The sequence below is a fragment of the Microcaecilia unicolor genome, chromosome 2, assembly GCF_901765095.1.
Source record: "Microcaecilia unicolor chromosome 2, aMicUni1.1, whole genome shotgun sequence".
Lineage (NCBI taxonomy): Eukaryota > Metazoa > Chordata > Amphibia > Gymnophiona > Siphonopidae > Microcaecilia > Microcaecilia unicolor.
Genome location: NC_044032.1, coordinates 576,966,768 through 576,988,519, shown reverse-complemented (window position 1 = coordinate 576,988,519; position 21,752 = coordinate 576,966,768). Strand labels below are relative to the sequence as shown.

The 21,752-nt window shown below is 42.5% G+C and overlaps 1 protein-coding gene across 1 annotated transcript in view; it reads left to right on the top strand.

Moving 5' to 3' along the window:
* The window catches only part of WWC2 (WW and C2 domain containing 2), a 306,912-nt gene extending 289,308 nt beyond the window's left edge, over positions 1-17,604 (top strand). Inside the window, exons 20-23 of the mRNA XM_030191517.1 lie at positions 1,714-1,806; positions 4,069-4,311; positions 8,953-9,080; positions 15,041-17,604. Coding sequence (XP_030047377.1) covers positions 1,714-1,806; positions 4,069-4,311; positions 8,953-9,080; positions 15,041-15,107 — 531 coding nt within the window. The 3' untranslated portion in view covers positions 15,108-17,604. The remainder of the gene's footprint in view (positions 1-1,713; positions 1,807-4,068; positions 4,312-8,952; positions 9,081-15,040) is intronic.
* The last annotated feature ends 4,148 nt before the right edge of the window (positions 17,605-21,752 follow it).

Below are 21,752 nucleotides of genomic sequence, written 5' to 3'. Positions count from 1 at the left end.
GGAGTACTGCAGGGATCGGTCCTAGGGCCGGCTCTTTTTAACGTCTTTGCGAGCGATATTGCGGAAGGGCTGTCTAGTAAGGTTTGTCTCTTTGCGGATGATACTAAACTCTGCAACAGGGTGGACACCCTAGAGGGTGTGAATAACATGAGGAAGGACCTAGCGAAGCTGGAGGAATGGACCGATATTTGGCAACTAGGGTTTAATCCCAAAAAATGCAGGATCATGCACTTGGGTCGCAAAAATCCGAGGGAACGGTACAGTATAGGGAGTGTAGTGCTTCAGTGTGTGAAGGAAGAGCGGGACTTGGGGGTCATTGTGTCTGACGACCTTAAAGCTTTCAAACAGGTAGAAAAAGCGACGGCCAAAGCCAGAAGGATGCTTGGGTATGTAAAGAGAGGATGACCAGCAGGAAAAAGGAGGTGATAGTGCCATTGTATAAGTCTCTGGTGAGGCCTCATTTGGAGTACTGCGTGCAGTTCTGGAGACTGCACCTACAGAAAGATATAAACAGGATGGAGTCGGTCCAGAGGGCGGCTACGAAATTAGTAAGCGGTCTTGAATGCACAGGCTTATGAACCTCAACATGTATACGCTGGGAGAGAGGAGACATGATAGAAACATTTAAATATCTCAAGGGCATTTATGTACAGGAAGAGAGCCTTTTTGAAATGAAGGAGAGCTCTGGAATGAGGGGGCATATGACAAAGTGGTGGAGTCGAGGACTGTTCCAGAATTTTAAAAGGCATGGGATAATCATGTGGGATCACTTAGGAACAGGAAGAATTAGGGGTTACAGAGGATGGGCAGACTGGATGGGTCATATGGCCTTTATCTGCCATCATGTTTCTATGTTTCTACTCTTCTCTCAATCCTCACCAACACCTCCCTCACTCCTCTCCTCCCACCTACTAAGCTGACTAATAATAGAAGAGTGGCAGTACCTTAGGCTGTATTTACCTCCTTCCATTCCATTCATTTCTTTTATAAATTTGATATTCAATAAAATTCACATTTTGTAGCAAAACAAATTTACGTATTTGTATAGTAACATAGTAAATGATGGCAGATAAAGACATATATGATCTATCCAGTCTGCCCAATAAGTCAGCAAACCATATGATTATTATTATTATGATTTTAGAAAAATCAAATTCATTATCAACACATGATTAAACCAATAATCCAACAATATTACTAAGATTTTACTTGATAAGTTCAGCCTTAAGATGGCTTCCCTTCACCCACTGAAATGCACAGCACCCACATTCTTGGCATATGAGTGCCCAAATTGATACTCAAAATGTCACTAAATTCCTAAATTTAAGAGAATAAAAAGTGGGTGACAACAGGGACAGATTTAGGACAGGGAAAAAAAAGTTAGGAGCTTAGCACTGATTTTCAACATTGGGCTCATAAATCTAGATAGATGAATGGCAGCCCTGAATTTATAAGCATAACTTTTAAGCTCCTAAACTGAGATGAATTTTCAGCTGTAAGCTTATGTTCTTAAGTTTGGCTGAAAATAGGGCATACACTTGGGAGCCTAAGTTTAGGAGCTCAGCTTTTTTTGAATATCAGGTCCTATGACTTTTACTACTTCTTACGATAATTCTGCTACATGTTTAAGCTCATGTAATATACCATCTCTAGTTTTGGTTCTCATGTGCATATGAAGAGATTTGCTCTTATTGATGGCCTCTTTTTTCATAGTTGAATCGGAGTGACAGTGACAGCTCGACACTGGCCAAAAAGTGCCCTTTTGTGAGAAATGCCACAGAACGACGCAGCTTGAGAGTCAAAAGGGTATGTGAAATGTCTTCAAGTGTCTTACTTTCGTATATATGCATGGTTCTTCTCATCTCTGTGGACTAGCATCCTGTGTATGATGCAGATGCTAAGTTTAAAGGTACATATGTCCATTGAACACTAGATCTCAAAGTATTCAGCCTAAGTAGTAGTAGGGAATATGAATTGATCTAAGTTTCAGGTTTCAAATTTATTTTGATTTGATAAACCGCCTTGTGAGAGCTTTCAGAGCAGTTAACATACTTACATATATATGTGTCATCAGTAAATTTGATCACCTCACTGAACACTCTAATCTCCAGATCATGTGTGTTAAACTGTAGAGGTCCCAAAACAGATCCTTGGAGCACTCTATAGGCTTGATTAAAAAGAATTTTCCAGCACATCTGGATAGGTTGCCCATATATGTCAAATCTCACGCACTCTAGAAAGAAGCTGTCTCTAGTATGATGAAAGTACTGTAAATTTGAGACTGAGATCATGTTCCACATATGCTGCTTTAGAAATGAGGTTCATTATTGTCATAGTATACACCAGTGGCATAGCCATGGGGAGCCTGGGCCCCCCAAAGTCTGCTGGTTTGGCCCCGCCAGCAGAAGCTTTCCTGCGTTGATATTTGCTGCCGTGCTGCGTGCCCTACTTTCTCCTTCCCTGTATGCATACTCGTTTTTAGTGAAATTGAGCGTGCACGAGCTTCGCACATGCTCAATTTCACTAAAAACAAGCGTGCACATCGGGTCGGGAAAGCAGAGCAGGCAGCACGGTGTTGAATATCACCGCAGGAAAGCTTCTGCTGGCAGGGCTCTGCAGCCGCTCCTCTCGCCTCTCACGTCGCTGCGCTCCTCCGGGGTCCCGCTCCAGGGGCAGTGACGTGAGAGGCGAGAGGAGCGGCTGCAGAGCTGACAGCCAATGCCTGATGGCTGACTGTGGTGTCGCGCTTGCTTTTTGAAAACATTTTTGGTAGTTTAATTAGCTCTTTTTGTTTTTGTAGCGGCCGCTGCTGCTCAACAGGAGAAGCAGCAGTGGCCAGAAATGGGAGCTGGCGCCGCGTGTTTCGTGGGAGACTTGGCAGGTCTGTGTTGGGTGGGCGGGCCTGGAGGGAAAGTGGCTGGGCCTGGGCCTGTCCAGGCCTGCCCGTGGCTACGCCCCTGACAGGGGGCCCGGCCCGGTGGCGGAGGGGGGGGGGGGAGCGGCGGCGACCTCGGGGGGGGGGGTGGAGGGGGAGCAGTGGCTGCAGCGACCTTGGAGGATGGAGGGGGGAGTGGTGGCGACTTCGGGGGGTGGAGGGGTGAGCGGCGGCAACCTCGGGGGGGGGGGACGTGGCGGTGAGGTCGGCAGGGGCTGGGCCCTGGGCCCGGCCTTGCCCTGGGCCTGGCCTAGTCTCTCGGCGGCCCTGGGTGGAGATGGTGGTGCATGTGGAGGAAGGGCTGAAGCTGCTCCTGCAACATTTCAATGTCTCTCACTGCGTTCATAACCGTCTCCTGGCGTCAGTAAGCAGGCTTCTACTGCGGGAGAGTGACGTCAGGAGATGGTTACAAACGCAGGTAGCCTCATTGGAACGTTGGAGGAGCAAATTATTATATTAGATGACAACCACGTGAGGATTTTGAGGGTGATCCCTCCCCTGAATTCCCTCCAGGGAATTCCAGGGAGCAGATCTAAATATCAACATCCATGTTTGTTGTCATAGATGTTCGGGAATGGCTGGGAAATGAATGTCCAAGTGTTAGCCACTCCCCAGTCCCATGCAAAACATGCATAGAACATACTCCTTTGCCATATGGACATTTCGCAGGTTTGGACAGCTGTAACATGGCACTGCAAAATCAGCTTTTAAATGCCCATGCACCATAGATATCTAAATGCCAGTTCGGGGACGTTTAAAATTCAAATAGCTCTTCTAAAATGACCACAATAATGTTTTATGAATTAGAGTTGCACTGTAGATCATGGCAAATATTATTTATATTATACTCCTCCATAGCTTGAAATATGTGTTATTTTTTTCTACAATTTTTAAAATTCTTAAATTTAGTGTTGAAAAAAACATTACCAAAAGTGGGTAAAAAATCATTATTTATTTCTTTATTTGTTGGGCAGATATACCATAATAGACCAAAGTAACAATGTATTTTACACTAAATCAGAAAAATGGTACGATAAATTCAAAATTATAATAGTAGGAAAAGAAAAGGACAGAAATCTACTTATCTACTTAAAATGATTAAATCCTGCTTTAGTGTTTCCTTTACATTTCAGCCTGTCTGCCAGCCCATCATGCGAAGAACAACAAAAGATCATCCTGTACGTACCTCTCTTGACTTGGAATTGGATCTCCAGGCATCTCGTACGAGGCAGAGTCGCTTGAATGATGAGCTGCAGACACTGAGAGATCTCAAGCAGCGCCTAGAGGAAATGAAAGCCAAGGGAGAGACCGAGCTTCCCCAGTGTCTGTCTGAGGATGAAAGATTACAAAAACTCTTCAAGCAGGCAGAAAAGCAGGTATCTGCAGAAAACAAAGACTCATTTTTAGGATTTTTTGAGAAATTCATTTGCTTTGCATCACTGCACAGTATAGGATATTTTATATTATTCATTATTCTTTACATTAGTACATAAGTACATAAGCATCGCCATGCCGGGACAGACCAAGGGTCCATCGAGCCCAGCACCCTTTCCCGCCCATCCCAGAAATAGTGGATTATTCCCACGTCCATTCAATAACATTCTATGGCCTTTTCCTCCAGGAAGCCGCCCAACCCTTTTTTAAAGTCCGCTAAGTCAACCGCCTTAACCACTTTTTCCGGCAACGAATTACAGAGTCTAAATACGCGTTGAGTGAAGAAAACTTTCCTCAGATTCGTTTTAAATTTACTACTCTGCAGCTTCATTGCATGCCCCCTTGTCCTATTATTTTTGGAAAGCGTAAACAGACGCTCCACATCTACCCGTTCCATTCTACTCATTATAGACCTCTATCATATCTCCCCTCAGCCACCTTTTCTCCAAGCTGAACAGCCCCAGCCTCTTCAGCCTTTCCTCATATGGAAGTTGTCCCATCCCCTGTATCATCTTTGTTGCCCTTCTTCACCTTTTCTAATTCCACTATATCTTTTTTGAGGTACGGCGACCAGAATTGAACACAATACTCGAGGTGCGGTCGCACCATGGAGCGATACAACGGCAGAATAATATCCTCATTTTTGTTTTCCATCCCTTTCCTAATAATACATAACATTCTATTTGCTTTCCTAGCCACAGCAGCACATTGAGCAGAAGGTTTCAACATATCATCAACAATGACACCTAGATCCCTTTCTTGGTCCGTGACTCCTAACGCTGAACCCTGCATGACGTAGTTATAGTTTGGGTTCCTCTTTCCCACATGCATCACTTTGCACTTGTTCACATTAAATGTCATCTGCCACTTAGACGCCCAGTCTCCCAGTCTCGTAAGGTCCTCTTGTAATTTTTCACAATCCTCCTGTGATTTGACAACTTTGAATAACTTTTAATTACCTCAATAGTTACTCCCATCTCTAAGTTATTTATAAACTAGTAAAAAAGGCCCGTTTTTGACACAAATGAAACGGGCGCTAGCAAGGTTTTCCTTGGAGTGTGTATGTTTGGGAGAGTGTATGTGAGAGTGACTGTTTGAAAGTCAGAGTGAAAGTGTGAGTGTGTGAGAGAGTGAGTCTGGGTGTGAGTGTGTTTGTGAGAGAGTGTGTGTGTGAGAATGAGTGTGTGCGCAAGTGTGTATGTGAGACACACAGTGTGAGAGAGAGTGTGTGTGTGTGGGCGAGAGAGAGAGTGTGTGTGTGAGACACAGATTCTCTGTGAGAGTGAGTGTATGAGACCAAGCGAGTGTGTGAGTGACTGTGTGGCACATAGAGAGTGAATGTGATACAGTGTGAGAGTGAGAGTCAGAAAGACATTGTATATGAGAGAGAGAGTGTGAGCCGTGCCCTCCCAATCCATGGCCATCTGTCCCCTGCCCCCTCCATTCATCCTTTTCCAGCAATTTCCCTCTCTCCCTGAGCCCTGCCCTCCCAATCCATGGCCATCCATGTTTCTCTGTCACCTGCCCCCTCCATTCATCCCTATCCAGCATTTCCCCTCTCTGCCTGAGGCCTGCCCTGCAATCCATATCCATCCATGCCCATCTGTCCCCTCCATTCATCCCTATCCAGCAATTCCCCTCTCCCTGAGTCCTGCCCTTCCAATCCATGCTCCTCTGTCACCTGGCCCCTCCATTTTTCCCTATCCAGCATTTCCCCTCTCTGCCTGAGGCCTGCCCTGCAATCCATATCCATCCATGCCCATCTGTCCCCTCCATTCATCCCTATCCAGCAATTCCCCTCTCCCTGAGTCCTGCCCTCCAATCCATGCCCATCCATGCTCCTCTGTCACCTGGCCCCTCCATTTTTCCCTATCCAGCAATTGCCCTCTCTCCCTGAGGCCTGCCCTGCAATCCATATCCATCCATGCCCATCTGTCCCCTCTATTCATCCCTATCCAGCAATTTCCCTCTCTCCCTGAGTTCTGCCCTCCCAATCCATGCCCATCCATGCTCCTCTGTCCCCTGCCCCCTCCATTCATCCATTTCCAGTAATTCCCCTCTCTCCCTGAGCCCTGCCCTCCCAATCCATGGCCATCCATGCTCCTCTGTCCCCTGCCGCCTCCATTCATCCTTTTCCAGCAAGTCCCCTCTCTCCCTTCCATGACCCCCCCTCGCATCCATGCTCCTCTCTCTCCCATGTCCTAGCCTGGCCCGCCCTCTTCTCCCCCCCCCCTTCGCATCCATGCCCCCCCCCCCCTTCGCATCCATGCATCCCTTTTTTTTTTTTCTTCTTCTTTTTAACTTTACCTCCGTGGCGGTTCGTGCAGCGAAGCGAAGGAGGCGGCGCTCCCGACGTCTAGCTTTCCCTTCCCTGTGTTCCGCCTTCTTTTGAAGGCGGAACACAGCGAAGGGAAGGCTAGACGTCGGGAGCGCCGCCTCCTTCCCTGACGCTTCGCTTCCGGATTTGTTTGGTTTGACGCGAGGGTGGGGCAGAGATGGCTGGCTGGCTTGAAGGCTTCACACCACGAATCCACAAACCCTTCAGCCTGGGAGTGACGTCAGATGGCTTCACAGAACGTTGTCCTCAGAACGTTGAGGGTGCGTTTTATTATATTAGATATGTTAAAAAGCAGAGGTCCCAGCACAGATCCCTGAGGGACCCCACTAACTACCCTTCTCCATTGCGAATATTGACCTTTTAACCCTACTCTCTGTTTCCTATCTTTCAACCAGTTTTTAATCCACAGTAAGACACTACCTCCAATCCCATGTCTCTCTAATTTCCTCTGTAGTCTTTCATGAGGGACTTTTTCATAATGTGCATTGCAAACTGATTTAACGTATTCATGCAAACAGAAATATTTTCTATTTATCTGTGATGTGTGATAGATTCAGCTATGTCCTTATTGGCTGTCTATCAGCCATCACTTGACATCATTGGTCATGCTATGTAAGCCTCATCCCTTCCACCACCATCTGTCAGTTCTTTTCTCTTCCGTTAACTCCCCCACTCCGGCTCTTTCTCAGCCATCAATGTCATCACCCCTGCTTCTCCACTCCTCTCCCCATAAGGTATCTACCTCAACTTCAGGAAGAGACTAAAAACCTTTCTCTTCCCAAAGACTGCTTCATAACAATCCATCATGACTTCTACCGCCTAGTATCATCCATTATCTTTTCTTTAATGTTTTTAGTCTAATACATTAATCCAGATGTCTCTAATGTTTCCTCATACCTCACGCTAATACTATTTGCTTTTGTCTCACCTAGAATGTAAACTGCACTGATCCCTGGAAAGGGGATATTAGCGGTATACAAGAATTGATTTGAATTGAATAAACTCATTTCTCTCTGTTTTTCTTTCACTTGTCACCCCTTCCCCCTACCATCATCCCTGCTCACATTGTCCACCCAGACATACTTTTACCATATCAGCAGCTCTTTTTCTTCCCTCCATGAGGTCCCTCCTTGCCAGCTTTGTCATCATTCTCTATTTTGTTGCTCTCTTTTCACCCCTCCCCTCTTCATCCTTGCAGCTGTAATTCTGTCAGAATGAAACATCAGCACATACAACTACTGGACTGTCCCCAAGCTACCACTGTCCGTCTTGGCAGCACCCCATCTATTCTATTCACATCTGTCTGGTCAAAGGTACATGCCAGAAGGGAAGAGGTGGGGCACCACAGATTTAGGTAGAAAGATGACTTCCACCAGCTGATCACCCCAGTCCTTCAGCTCACCCACAATCTTTGTTGGCTACCTCAGGGGCCCTTTTACTAAGCCGTGTAAGTGTCTATGCATGCCCAACGCGTGCCAAAATGGAGTTACTGCACAGCTACCATATGGCTCTTGCGGTAATTTCATTTTTGGTGCACATCTGATATACGCAGCCAAAAAATAATTGTTATTTTCTGCCACTCATATTGGACGCGCTCCAAGTGGCATTTGGCGCACATATGTCATAACTGCCCAGATTCTTTACCGTTGGGTCAGTGGCTGGCAGTAAGGTCTTGGACCCCAAATGTACACGCGGCAATTTTCATTTTGCCGCACGTCCATTTTCAGAAAAACATTTTTTTTAAAGGCCTTTTTTACAGGTGCGCTGAAAAATGATTCTGCGTGCGCCCAAAACCCGTGCCTACACTACCGCAAGCCATTTTTCAGCGCACCTTAGTACAAGGACCCCTCAGTTTTTCTCTCTGAGGATTAGTGAGATAGCCCCACTATCTGTTGAGGGCCTCTTCAACTCTAGCAGCTGATGGCTTTGGGGTAAGACAATTTAAAAAAAAAAAAATATATATATATATATATACACACCTGACTCTTCTCCTTTCCTGACTCAGAATGTGGTTTATAGAATAACACAAAGCCGGAAAATTGGCATTTATACACGTATGTGCAAACATGCACACATATATATTCCAGTACTCTGGTAATTTACACATGTATTTGGCGCCTTGGACCCAATTACTCTTGAAAGTGGAAGGGTACGATAGTGGAGGATGAGGCAATGATGTCAACACTAGGCATTTTTCTGGTAAATTACAGTGGAAATTTAAGATGATAGTGCATTTTTTTTATAGGCTGAGCAAAATAAGGAAGAACAAAAACAAGTCCTGTGTGCAGAAAAATTGATGAGGAAAGCCTCTAAAGATGTCTGCAGGTTGCGGGAGCAGAGCCAGAAAGTTCCACTGCAAGTACAGTCGTTCAGGTAAAGAATGTTCCCACTAGTCTAATTCTTTTTAGCTATTGTTTATAGTTCTTCAACTATACAGCCATTGTAATATTATTTATAGTTCTTCAACTGTACAATCATTGAAAAATGATTATTTAATTTATATTAACTGTTTTAAATTTTCAAGTAGTATCCAGTGAATTCTGATTTGATTAGTACTCTCTTTCTCTCCTATTGAAAATTCTCCACTGTGAATTTGGGTACCAATGTCATAACTTTAAAAAAAAAATAACCCTCATTCTGTATGTAACCCCTGAGTATCAGGTCAGGTTACTTTAAGTAAATGTTGGACTTATTTGGGAGATCAGGGCTGGGACCAGCAAGCTGGGAGACTGAAGAGTATTGCAGTTCTGAACCAAAATGGCTTACTTAACTTGGATGATATAAAGACATGAGACAGCTTCTCTTCATTACCATTAATAAAGGTACTATTCACTGCTTACAGTCTTTTTAGTAGACAGTTCTATGAGAACCCTCTGGGTGGGAAAAGGTTCACATTAGAGTCCTTTTGTTAATCTTTACATCAGCTAGGAGCGTTCCTGTAATCCCTCATCTCCTATCGGGCCCACACAGGCCATGGTTATAGCGTATATGCATGAGCCAAAATGAGGCCTTTTTGTCTGCCATTCTTGCAACTCATAAGTGTGGATTTTGTGACCCCCATTTTGAATTGTGCTGACTACTTCCGCGACAAGGTGCAAAAGATCAACCTTGAGTTCACTACCAAGGCACCTCTTCCTCTTCACCCTTCAACACTCTCCCTCAACCAACCAACCCAGGCCTCTTTCTCCTCCTTTCCTGATATCACCGAGGAGGAAACCGCCTGCCTTCTTTCCTCCTCGAAATGCACCACTTGTTCCTCTGATCCCATCCCCACCAACTTACTTAACACCATCTCTCATACTGTCACCCCCTCCATCTGTCATATCTTCAACCTCTCTCTCTCCACTGCAACTGTCCCTGACACCTTCAAGCACGCCGTAGTCACACCTCTCCTCAAAAAAACATCACTTGACCCTACCAGTCCCTCCAACTACCGCCCCATCTCCCTCCTACCCTTCCTCTCCAAAATACTTGAGCGTGCTGTTCACAGCCGCTGCCTTGATTTTCTCTCCTCTCATGCCATCCTCGATCCGCTTCAATCCGGTTTTCGCCCTCTACATTCGACAGAAACGGCACTCTCTAAAGTCTGTAATGACCTGTTCCTTGCCAAATCCAGAGGCCACTACTCCATCCTCATCCTCCTCAATCTATCCGCCGCTTTTGACACTGTCAATCATGATTTACTTCTTGCCACACTGTCCTCATTTGGGTTCCAGGGTTCTGTCCTCTCCTGGTTCTCCTCCTATCTCTCCCACCGCACCTTCAGAGTACACTTTCATGGATCTTCCTCCACCCCATCCCGCTCTCTGTTGGAGTTCCCCAGGGATCTGTCCTTGGACCCCTTCTTTTTTCAGTCTACACCTCTTCCCTGGGCTCACTGATCTCATCTCATGGATTCCAGTATCATCTTTATGCAGATGACACCCAGCTGTATCTCTCCACACCAGACATCACCTCGGAGACCCAGGCCAAGGTATCGGCCTGCTTATCCGATATTGCTGCCTGGATGTCCAACCGCCACCTGAAACTGAACATGTCCAAGACCGAGCTTATCGTCTTTCCACCAAAACCCACTTCTCCTCTTCCTCCACTCTCTATCTCAGTTGATGGCACCCTCATCATCCCCGTTTCATCTGCCCGCAACCTCGGAGTCATCTTCGACTCCTCCCTCTCCTTCTCTACGCATATCCAGCAGATAGCCAAGTCCTGTCGCTTCTTTCTCTTTAACTTCAGCAAAATTCGCCCTTTCCTCTCTGAGCACACCACCCGTACTCTCGTCCACGCTCTCATTACCTCTCGCCTTGACTACTGCAACCTACTCCTTACTGGCCTCCCACTTAGCCATCTATCCCCCCTTCAATCTGTTCAGAACTCTGCTGCAGGTCTTATATTCCGCCTGAACCGATATATCACCCCTCTTCTCAGGTCACTTCACTGGCTTCCAATTAGATACCGCATACAGTTCAAGCTTCTCCTTCTTACCTACAAATGCACTCAGTCTGCAGCCCCTCATTACCTCTCTACCCTCATTTCCCCTTACGTTCCCGCCCGTAACCTCCGCTCACAGGACAAATCCCTCCTCTCAGTACCCTTCTCCACCACCGCCAACTCCAGGCTCCACTCATTCTGCCTCGCCTCACCCTATGCTTGGAATCAACTTCCTGAGCCCTTACGCCAAGCCCCCTCCCTACCCATCTTCAAATCCTTGCTCAAAGCCCACCTCTTCAATGTTGCTTTCGGCAACTAACCTTTATACCTTTCAGGAAATCTAGACTGCCCCTATTTGACTGACTGTACATTTGTCCTTTAGATTGTAAGCTCCTTTGAGCAGGGACTGTCCTTCTATGTTAAATTGTACAGCGCTGCGTAACCCTAGTAGCGCTTTAGAAATGTCAAGTAGTAGTAGTAGTATTCATGATAAACTGATTAATTTCAAATGGAAGAACATGTGGAAGTCATGAATGAGTTATCCAAGATCATCACTGAGAGAGGAGGTTGCAAATCACTCATTTGAGACGAACAGGTCTCCACCCCAAGTATCCATAAACTCATAGGGGTAGATTCAAGGAAGCGCATCATAATTTAGTTACTGGGATGATGCATACTAAGTGCAAATCCTGTAACAGCAGTTCCATGCAGAATTGCCATTATAAGATAATAAATAAATTTAAAATTTTCTCTAAATCTGTCTTTTGTGCGTTGGTTCAAATCCTTGTCCTCACCAAATTCTACTATTGCAATTCATCTATGCTGGACTTAAAAGTGGTCTTCTCAAAAAATTACAAACAGCTCAAAATACTGCTGCTTGTCTTATATGTAGATCTCCTCGCTTCACCAGAGCCACTCCTCTTTTATATGAGCTACATTGTTTACCAATAAGAAATAGAATATCTTTCAAATTATGCGTTTTCATGCACCAATTTCTGTTTGGTCAAGCCCCATTATATATGATTAATCTTATTGAATTACTCCCTCCCAATGCTGTTTCATCATCTAGACAATATCTTGTTTTACATTTCCCTATCTGTGAGAATGTGATGTATAAAACAATTCACTCTGCTAATTTCTCCTATCAAGACACTGTAATTTGAAATTGTCTTCCTAAATCAGTCAAGTTCACAGATGATTACCTAACTTTTAGAAGTCTTCTAAAAATACGTTTCTTCATTCTGGCCTTTCTGACTACAAAGAACTCTATTTGAATTTTACCCACACCCTTTTCTTAATCTCGTTTTCCATTAGCCGCATTGAGCCTGCCATGAGTGGGAAAGCGCGGGGTACAAATGTAACAAAAATAAAAAAATAAATCTAATCCTGCCTAATTATGCTCTCACCTATCCACCCTTAATTATTTGTTTGTCCTTGAGATAGTCTAAATCCCTAGTTACTGCACATGTATTAATTTGCTTCTTGAACTTATTGTAATTTGTGTTATATTCTGTACATTATTATGTTTTATTCACTTTATTGTTTGTTTGTAAGCCACATTGATCTTTACTCTATTTCGGACTAGTGTCGGATATAAATATCCTATATAATAAAAACCAACCTCAACGTTCTGAAGCTGACTCCGTGGCTTCAGTGAAGGGTTTGAAGCTTCTGAAGCTCAGGCTCCATCTCTGTAAGCTCCGCCCTCGAGTACTTCCGGGTTCGTCACAAGCAGAAGTGACCAACCACATGAGGTTTCTTGGCTTCAGAATGTTGGAGGTGCATTCTATTAAATAGGATTGGTCAGTTCCTTGAAGCACAGCCAGAGCTCAGCGTCCTGCACAGTAACGCTCAGACACCAGAGAGAGAGGGGGGGTGCTGACACCAGAGAGAGGGAGGGAGGGGGGGCCTGACACCAGAGAGGGCGGGGGGAGGTATCTCTGTCACACACACGCTCTCTCTCACAGTCAATGTCTTTCTCTCTCTCACTCTCACACACTGTCTCTCACACACTCTATGTCTCACACTGTATCACATTCACTCTCTTCGTCTCACACAGTCACTCACACACTCTCTTGGTCTCATACACTCAGTCTCACAGAGAGTCTGTGTCTCACATACTCTCTCTCTCGCACACATTGTATCTGTGTGAAACACACTCCTCTCTCACACACTGTGACTCACATACGCACTTGCACACACTCTCATTCTCACATACACACTCTCTCTTTCTCACATACACACTCTCTCTCACAGACACACTTGCACCCAGACTCACTCTCTCTCTCTCTCTCTCTCACACACACACACACTCGCACATACACTCTCTCAAACATACACACTCCGAGGAAAACCTTGCTAGCGCCCGTTTCATTTGTGTCATTGAAGGGGGGCAGACTCAAGAAAAATGTCAGGAAGTATTTTTTCACAGAGAGAGTAGTGGATACTTGGAATGCCCTCCCGCGGGTGGTGGTGGAAATGAAAATGGTAACAGAATTCAAACACGCGTGGGATAAACATAAAGGAATCCTGTTCAGAAGGAACGGATCCTAAGGAGCTTAGCCGAGATTGGGTGGCAGAGCCGGTGGCGGGAGGCGGGGATAGTGCTGGGCAGACTTATACGGTCTGTGCCAGAGCCGGTGGTGGGAGGCGGGGCTGGTGGTTGGGAGGTGGGGATAGTGCTGGGCAGACTTACACGGTCTGTGCCCTGAAAAGGACAGGTACAAATCAAGGTAAGGTATACACAAAAAGTAGCACATATGAGTTTATCTTGTAGGGCAGACTGGATGGACCATGCAGGTCTTTTTCTGCCGTCATTTACTTTTTATTATGTTACTGTGTCAGAAACGGGCCTTTTTGACTAGTCATGAATAAATAAAATAGTGTGAGTCCACAGTTTCATACCTAACTTTTGAGACAAGCACATATGCCATGTCAACGGCAGGTGTAAGTGCTTGCGCCTATCTGTTGGCAATTAGGCACATAAATCCTAGTATTCTATAAACTGTACGCCTACTACTACTACTACTACTATTATTTAGCATTTCTATAGAGCTACAAGGCGTACGCAGCGCTGCACAAACATAGAAGAAAGACAGTCCCTGCTCAAAGAGCTTACAATCTAATAGACAAAAAAAAAAAAAGGGATGTGCCTAACTCCTTGGCACATCCCTAACTCACACATACCCCTTCTACATGATCCACATATGCCCCTTCTACATCCACACCCCCCTAGAAGTTGTGCAGGATGGAATTGGCCCACACAACTTCTAGAATAGCAACTCAGGGTATTTGTGTGTGCAAATGCCAATTTAAGACAATGATTGTTAACTCCAATTAACAGCTAATTATTATATTAGGTTGCGTGCACAACTTTGCGTGGTAGGTATAAGTTTGGGCGTGCAAGTTTATAAAATCCGAGGGATTTTTATGTCTTTTCCAACAGCCATATATTTATATAGCATACCTGCTGTATTAGAATACATACCACATGTGTCCACTCCAAGAGAAGCAAGGAAATGATAAAGGTGGGAGCGGGTCTAACTTGAATCAAAATTTCTTTGGTAAATTAATTCTTCAGTTAACAACCTTAAGCATATCCCACTCATTTCAGTGTGTAAGGGATTTCTGGAAACCACTGCAAACTTTCTGTCACTTGCATGCTAAACTCTTGTCAACTAGTTTGCAAAAAATCTGCTCGGAACAACATGGGCATTAAAGCTTTTCCAGAACAGGTTCAACTGAATGCTGGCTTTGGAATCTTGTGTTTCATTAAACATTGATCCCGGGAGACCATACTTTCAATTGACTTTTGACTCCAGTTGCTGGCATTCTAAAGCTGCATGTAGTTAATGATTGCTATCAAGTTCACAGTAGCAGACTTGTTTTTCTTTTCCTGACTGCAGGGAGAAGATCGCCTACTTCACCAGAGCAAAGATCAGCATACCATCTCTTCCAGCTGATGATGTATAATTCTATTTTTCTATACAGTATTTTTCCAGCTGCTCATCATTTTTTAGATGAACATTTTGTAGTATAGCAAACTGCTTTAAAAATGTTCTTTATTTTTCATCAGACTATAGATATGTTTATTTGTAAAATACATTGTACTGCATTTATGTATGTAAAGAAAAAAGAAAACCAAAGTAGACTAATTCTGGTACACTAATGCTAATTTTGTACAGAGTGGATGCTTTTTACATGTGCTTTTATTTTGTAAAGATGGACAAAAAGGAACAATGGCGCAGTACTGAGTGTGAATCCTGTTGAACTGCACTGTGTTGAGGAATATTATGTTCAACAGGAAACAGTTTTATCTTTTCACATTTTTGTGTGTGAGAAGACTGTGAATATGGCTATCAGGCCAAGCAATACTTTTTTATTTTGTACCAGAAAGTTATTTTTGCCAGTTTTGAAGTTAAAAACACAAAGGGTAAGCTCCTTTCCAAAACTGCGAGGCTGCCTCTTAAAACAGGTGCTTCTGAATTCCTACCTGTTTCCTAAATATTTCTTTGTTTTCTGTTCTTCTTCAGTTTGGTTGAAACAAATAAGTGAAATATTTGCATGCAGAAGTAGTATTGTAAATCTGTAGCACATTGACATAACCAGGAACTTTCATCACTTTGGAAAAATCCTAGGAGTCTTCTTATATTATGATGCCTTTTAAAGGGCCACAAAAAGATCTTGGACGATATGAGCTGTTCAAACTGACCCAGTCATGTGAGGGAAGAAGGAGCTTCTGTTCTCATGAAAGCTCATGTGCTACAGTATTTGTTATGTTGACCCCTTAAAAAGTTTCATGACCTAGAAAGACTCCAGTTCTGTAGGACCAATACAGCTTCTGAAACTTAGTTAACTTTAAACTACCAAGATATTATCAGTTCATTTATCAGTACATGGTTACTAAGTGGGTTGAGGGGATTCCTGTCATTGAAGGTGGTCTTTATTCACTTAACAAATGGAAGGAATTAATCGTTAGCCATTATGCTGGAGGGGTGGGCAGTCATTTGAAACGAATATCATTCGCTGATAAGAGTGTGCACTATCCCCAGAATTCTATAAAATCCCCTTAAAATTGCGCGTGCAGATATGGGTATGTACCCAATTTGTGCATGCAATTTAATTGAATAGTGAGCTAATTAGCACCGATAATCAGCCTGTTAACCAATTAGCCTGTTAACTAATTAGATTTAATTGAAATATACAGGGGTAAATTTAGATGCGGGATCCCACACCTGAACTTTATGCACGAGTTAAAAAAAAAAGGGGGCACAAAAATGGGAGGGTCATAGGCAGAACAGAGATGTTCTTAACATTTACAAACATTGTTATAAAATGAGGGGAATTAGGTGCGTACATTTGCACCACATTTCAGTTGGTGCAAATGGCCGAGCCTAAAGTTAGTATCAACTAAATATATGTAAAAAAATATATAGGATGTAGAAGCACACAATCACGAGATCTATTAACCAATGCTTCCACAAGCTGAAAATGCACTCCGTATGAATTTTATAGTCAAAGGAAAAATGGCCTCTCAGAGCTCCTAGATCAACATAATCTAATAGGGCTTAAACGGACTTCAATTTGGTCCTCTGTTCATCATTGGCCAAAAAAAAATCTTTGATATAAAGACGGGTAGCTAGGTGTCTATATCGCTCTTATTGCAATCAAGTTAGAGTTCTCATTGCTTTTATCTAGATTTTAAACAGCACTGGCTACACGCAATATAGTTAATGCAAACTGAAAGAAAAGTTAAATTTCAATCATGTAATGCTATTGGCACGTTGTAACCTCTAGTACTGGAGCAGGTTTCTTCTCCCCCTCACCACTAGCCGACGATGGCCAGCGTTTTGTGCCACTGCTTCAGGGTCTAAGTGGCGGGGTTATTTATGAAACAGGCTCTTGCTGACTTCTACGTGCCTTCCAAGCCTAAAGTTAGCCGCAATTCCCGGGCATAAATGCTGTTCTGTAAATCGCCATATATAGAATTCACCCCTATTTTTATATAGTTTATACAATTCTTAGAGTGCAGGCTATATGCACTTAGTTCACCTTCTTTTCTGATGCTGTGCACATGCAATTGCTGTTATAGAATACTAGCTAACTTAGACACGAGCTAGCACAAAGACTTGTGTAAATGCTTCTGCTTAATTGTAGGCAGTTGGGTGTGTAACTGCTAGTATTCTATAACCTGCACGTGTAAGTGCTAGGCATGGCCCTAACCCACCCAGGTCCACACCCCTTAGCAGTTGCAATAGATGGATTTAATGTGTGGAATTTGCAGAATCCCGAGTAAGAGCAGTTACATGCGTAACTACTAATTAGTGCCAATTAATATAAATTAACATGAATTATAGCCAATAATTGGTTAATGCCAATTAGCAGTTAATTAAATTACACGTGCAAATGATACTATTCTATAACTTTGTATGCACAACTTTACAGGCTAAGGGCTAGATTCTATATACGGGACCAAAAAAAAAATCAGTGCCAAGAAAAGTGCTATTCTATAAGATAGGTGTGGTTTATAGAATAACACTATGCCTAGGAATCATGTCTAACTTTAGGTTTGGCCATTAGCAACAAATGAAACGTGATGCAAATATACGAGCTTACATTTAGTGCACATCCCCATTATTCTATAACAATGTGTATTAATTTTAGGAACTCCCCATTCCGCCCATGACTCTCTTTTTCTGTACCCCCTTATGTGTGCTAAGTTCAATTAAATTTAATTAATGCCAATAATTGCTTGTTAAAAAGCCAATTATTAAGCACTAATTAGCTTGTTCTTTAAATTGGGCATACGCCCTAATTTGTGCACACAATTTTTGGCAACTGTTAGAGAATTGGGGGTATATGGAAAATACTGTGCAAAATTAATGACATTTCTTTCAAAATAAATAAAAAGGGGAAAAAACCCCACAAATTTATAAAGCACTATATCATTAAGCCTTACCTTTTGCCCTAAGTGTGGTGGGATAGTGTAACTTGTGAATATGATTTAATGCTCCCATTCCGAAACATGCAAAAGAAGAAATAAAACAAGATGTGAGAGGATTTTGTTTAGCTTTTAGTAGGTAAAACTAAACTCGCTCAGTTAATAATCCCTTGCAGAAAGAGATTTTTTTTACCTAGTACGTTTCATTAAAATCTCTTATATACCACATGTATTCCTTACAGTTTAGCACGGTTTAACATTAGTCCCCCCCTCCCCCCCTCCCATTTACAAAGCCACACAGCAGCCTTGTAAATGGGGGTAAGATAAACCAGGCATACCTGGGAATTTACAATTATAAAATAATGATGTCAGTTTAAAAAATTTATAACACATATTTCTGAAATAGATAAGTTGCAAGAGATTTTTGAAAAGTTTTATAAAATACGACCATAAAATCTTAAACAGCCAGGTTTAAGTATCAAAACTATTGCAAATTCTCTGCGAGAGATATCTGACTTATAGAACCTGTAATTTTTCCATAAGATATTTAGCATAGTGGTTTTTAAAAATAAGACTTGAAATGTTTGGTGAGTAGGAGGAATGGTAGGATTTACAAAAAAAAAAAGGTAATTCAGGCTGACTATGAATTTAGGGCCCTCTTTACTAAGCCGCTTCATAGGCGTACGTTAGCATTTTTAATGTGCATTAACCATGTACATGCGTTAACAGTGTACGCGCCTACAGTATCCCTATACACGCCTACACGGTTAGCGCGCACGCTAATTGTAGGCACGTTAAAAATGCTAACTCGCCTTAGAAAACAGGGCCCTTAATATGAAAAAAAATTGTATTTACATATACATTCGGCTTATCTGACACAGGTTAAAGGTTAAAAGAATAGATTTAGATATATGGGCTGTTAGCAATGTCTACCAAAACATGTAACGTTAACAAAGAAGTAGAGTTGAGCTGATTTATTTCACATTGATGCTGTGTATGGTCTTTTCTTCAGACCAGCAAGAAATGTTAGCATTAATATTTGTTCTCAGAAGACAAGCATGTTCACAGTGCCCACACAAGTGGCTCACAGGACAGTATGGTGCCCAACAGAACAAAATAAACAGAGCTTACTTAAAAAGATTTAGGGGGTAATTCTGCAATAGTGCACTTATATTATGCGGTGACTGTTCTATAAGGGAAAGTAGGTGTCTGTTTTCCTTTAAAGAATATTAGCTTATAAGTGCATGCAGTTTATTAGCTTATAAATGCATGCACTTATCTACAAACATTTACATCAGCTATAGAGTTGGTGCAAATGCTCGTACCTAGTTGCTAAAGATACATGTGTAAAATATGCATTCTCCTCGAAATTCTATAAGTGGCGCCTTAATTTCCTTGTGGAAATTGAAGTGTATTCTATAACAATTCACATAACTTAATTGGTTAACCAGCTAATCTGTGCTGTAAACTGGATGTTAACAAGCAAATTTTGAGCAAGTAATTAGGAGGGACTGAAAAAAAATAAAATGTATCTAGACGATCCAGCCTTACAAGGTTGCAGTAGGTCAGTGGGTTTCAAAAATAATCTAACGCACCTCTCTTCCTTAATGTCTGCCCAAAGGCATAAAACTGTTCAGGACCAGAGAATGGGTTACTTGCTGCATCACCTAGATGCAGTGAAAATAATGACCCTGGTTTTGACTGAGCGGTAGTATGGGGTTTTCATGTTCTTCTGATCTTACTGGTGAAGTCTTCAGCCCCTTTTTCTTAGACGAAGGGTCTCTGGCAGCACCTCTTCAGAGGTAAAAATTATTTCTTCAGTAAAGCACTAGAGTTAGACAGTCAGAAACATTTTGTGTTGTTTCATTTCTAGGGATGTTCATTTTTGTTTGGCCATTTTGTCATCACAGCTGCAAAGTCATTGACTGTGCGGTCTTTCAGAAAGAGTGTGCACTGTTCTCCCGATAGGCATGCCTTATTTGCACATGCACAGTGGTTTGCATGTGCGCTCTGGTTCAAACATGCACAGAGGTTCAAATGTGGGCATTATTGGGAAAAGAATGTGCCCTATTATTGGCAAATAATAAAAATACAAAGGACTAGATTCAGTAAATGACACTCAAAAATCGGTGCAAAAAAAAAAAATCTGCACTCAATGCTTTTTCTATAATGGGCACGTGTACTGCTATGGATTTACAGCCTGTATCACTGACACAGACTACTCAATAATTACTGTGGATTCTTTTGGATTTGTATTAGGTAAATGAGACCTTTATTAGCGGTGCTAAAATCTACAGTGATTAAGATATATATATATATATATAAACAATGATTAAATCATCTAACTAAAAGAAAGCTATAAGACAGATATATATACATATTATACATACATCATCACTGGTCAGGAATTTCAGGCCCTTATCTCATCAGCTGGGAGGCCCGTTGCAGCGAAAGCCCGAAGGCTCCTTATCACCAGGAACAAGTTCTCTGTGCGATACGTCTACCCACAGATGAGCCTCAAAACTCTGCTGTAACAAGTCCCCCTTTTTATAAGGCTTAGAACTCATGTTCAGAGCTAAGGAAAATTACAGAATGCTTCTCTGTTTAGGTAAACAAGCCATACTGTGGGAGCATGGTCACATGTTTTCAAGTCCAGGTGGCCAGGCTGAACTTCGAGCACCATCCTCCTCTTCACATACCAAATTAATTAGAGCTGTGTCTTATCTTCTGCATTCCAACTTATTTTCACACAATCAAAGTTAATCATTTTTAAACAGAATTACTTCTAATCAACAACAGACCTCGAGTGCACTGGTCGGTCAAGACAGAGTTGAAAAACAATCTTTAAAATTCACTTTTATTACAGCACGCAAAGATGAGAGTCCATTATAGGAATTATATCTACTGAAACCAAGTAAAATTCCCTGTGCTCCATTTGGGCACACAGCCCTGGTATTCTATAACACTACATGCACCTCCTGTTAATGCCAATTAGTGCTGATAATTGCTGGTTAATATCCAGTTATTAGCACTGATTGGCTTGTAAACTAATTAAGTTGCACATGCAAAACAGAATTTGCTCATATTTGCGTGTGTAAATTAAGTCACGCTATATAGAATCTGGGGGTAGTTACAGAATAGAGTTTAGGTGGATTTTGGGCATATATGCGCATATACGAATGAAAATGAGTGCAAAAAGATGACATTTGGTTTCTTTTCTTTCTTTGTAAGTATTTATTAATAGTAATATATTTTTAATGACATTTTTTACCCAGATTCTATATATGGCACCCAAAATTGAGCACTGATATTTAGGTGCCGAGCCAAGATGTGCACCCAATTAGATTGGCTAAGAAGCCAATTAGTGCCAATAATTATAGTTTTTTGGTATTTGTTAGACCACGCTAACTGACAAGAAGAGCAGAATGGTATACAATTTTTAAAAAATACGAGGAAGGAAGAAGGGGAACTCTAATAAATAATAGGATAGTATTACATTCATACCAAAAAGGAAGGGAAAGTTAAGGGAAGGGAAACCCCCCATGGGGAGAGAGAAGGGGTAGGGGATAGGAATTGGATGCACATTTTATAACAGTGTGCGCACAAATCCCATAGCATGCAGCCCAAAAGGGAGCTTGGCCATGGGAGGTGCATGGGCGGATCAAGGGCATTTCTAA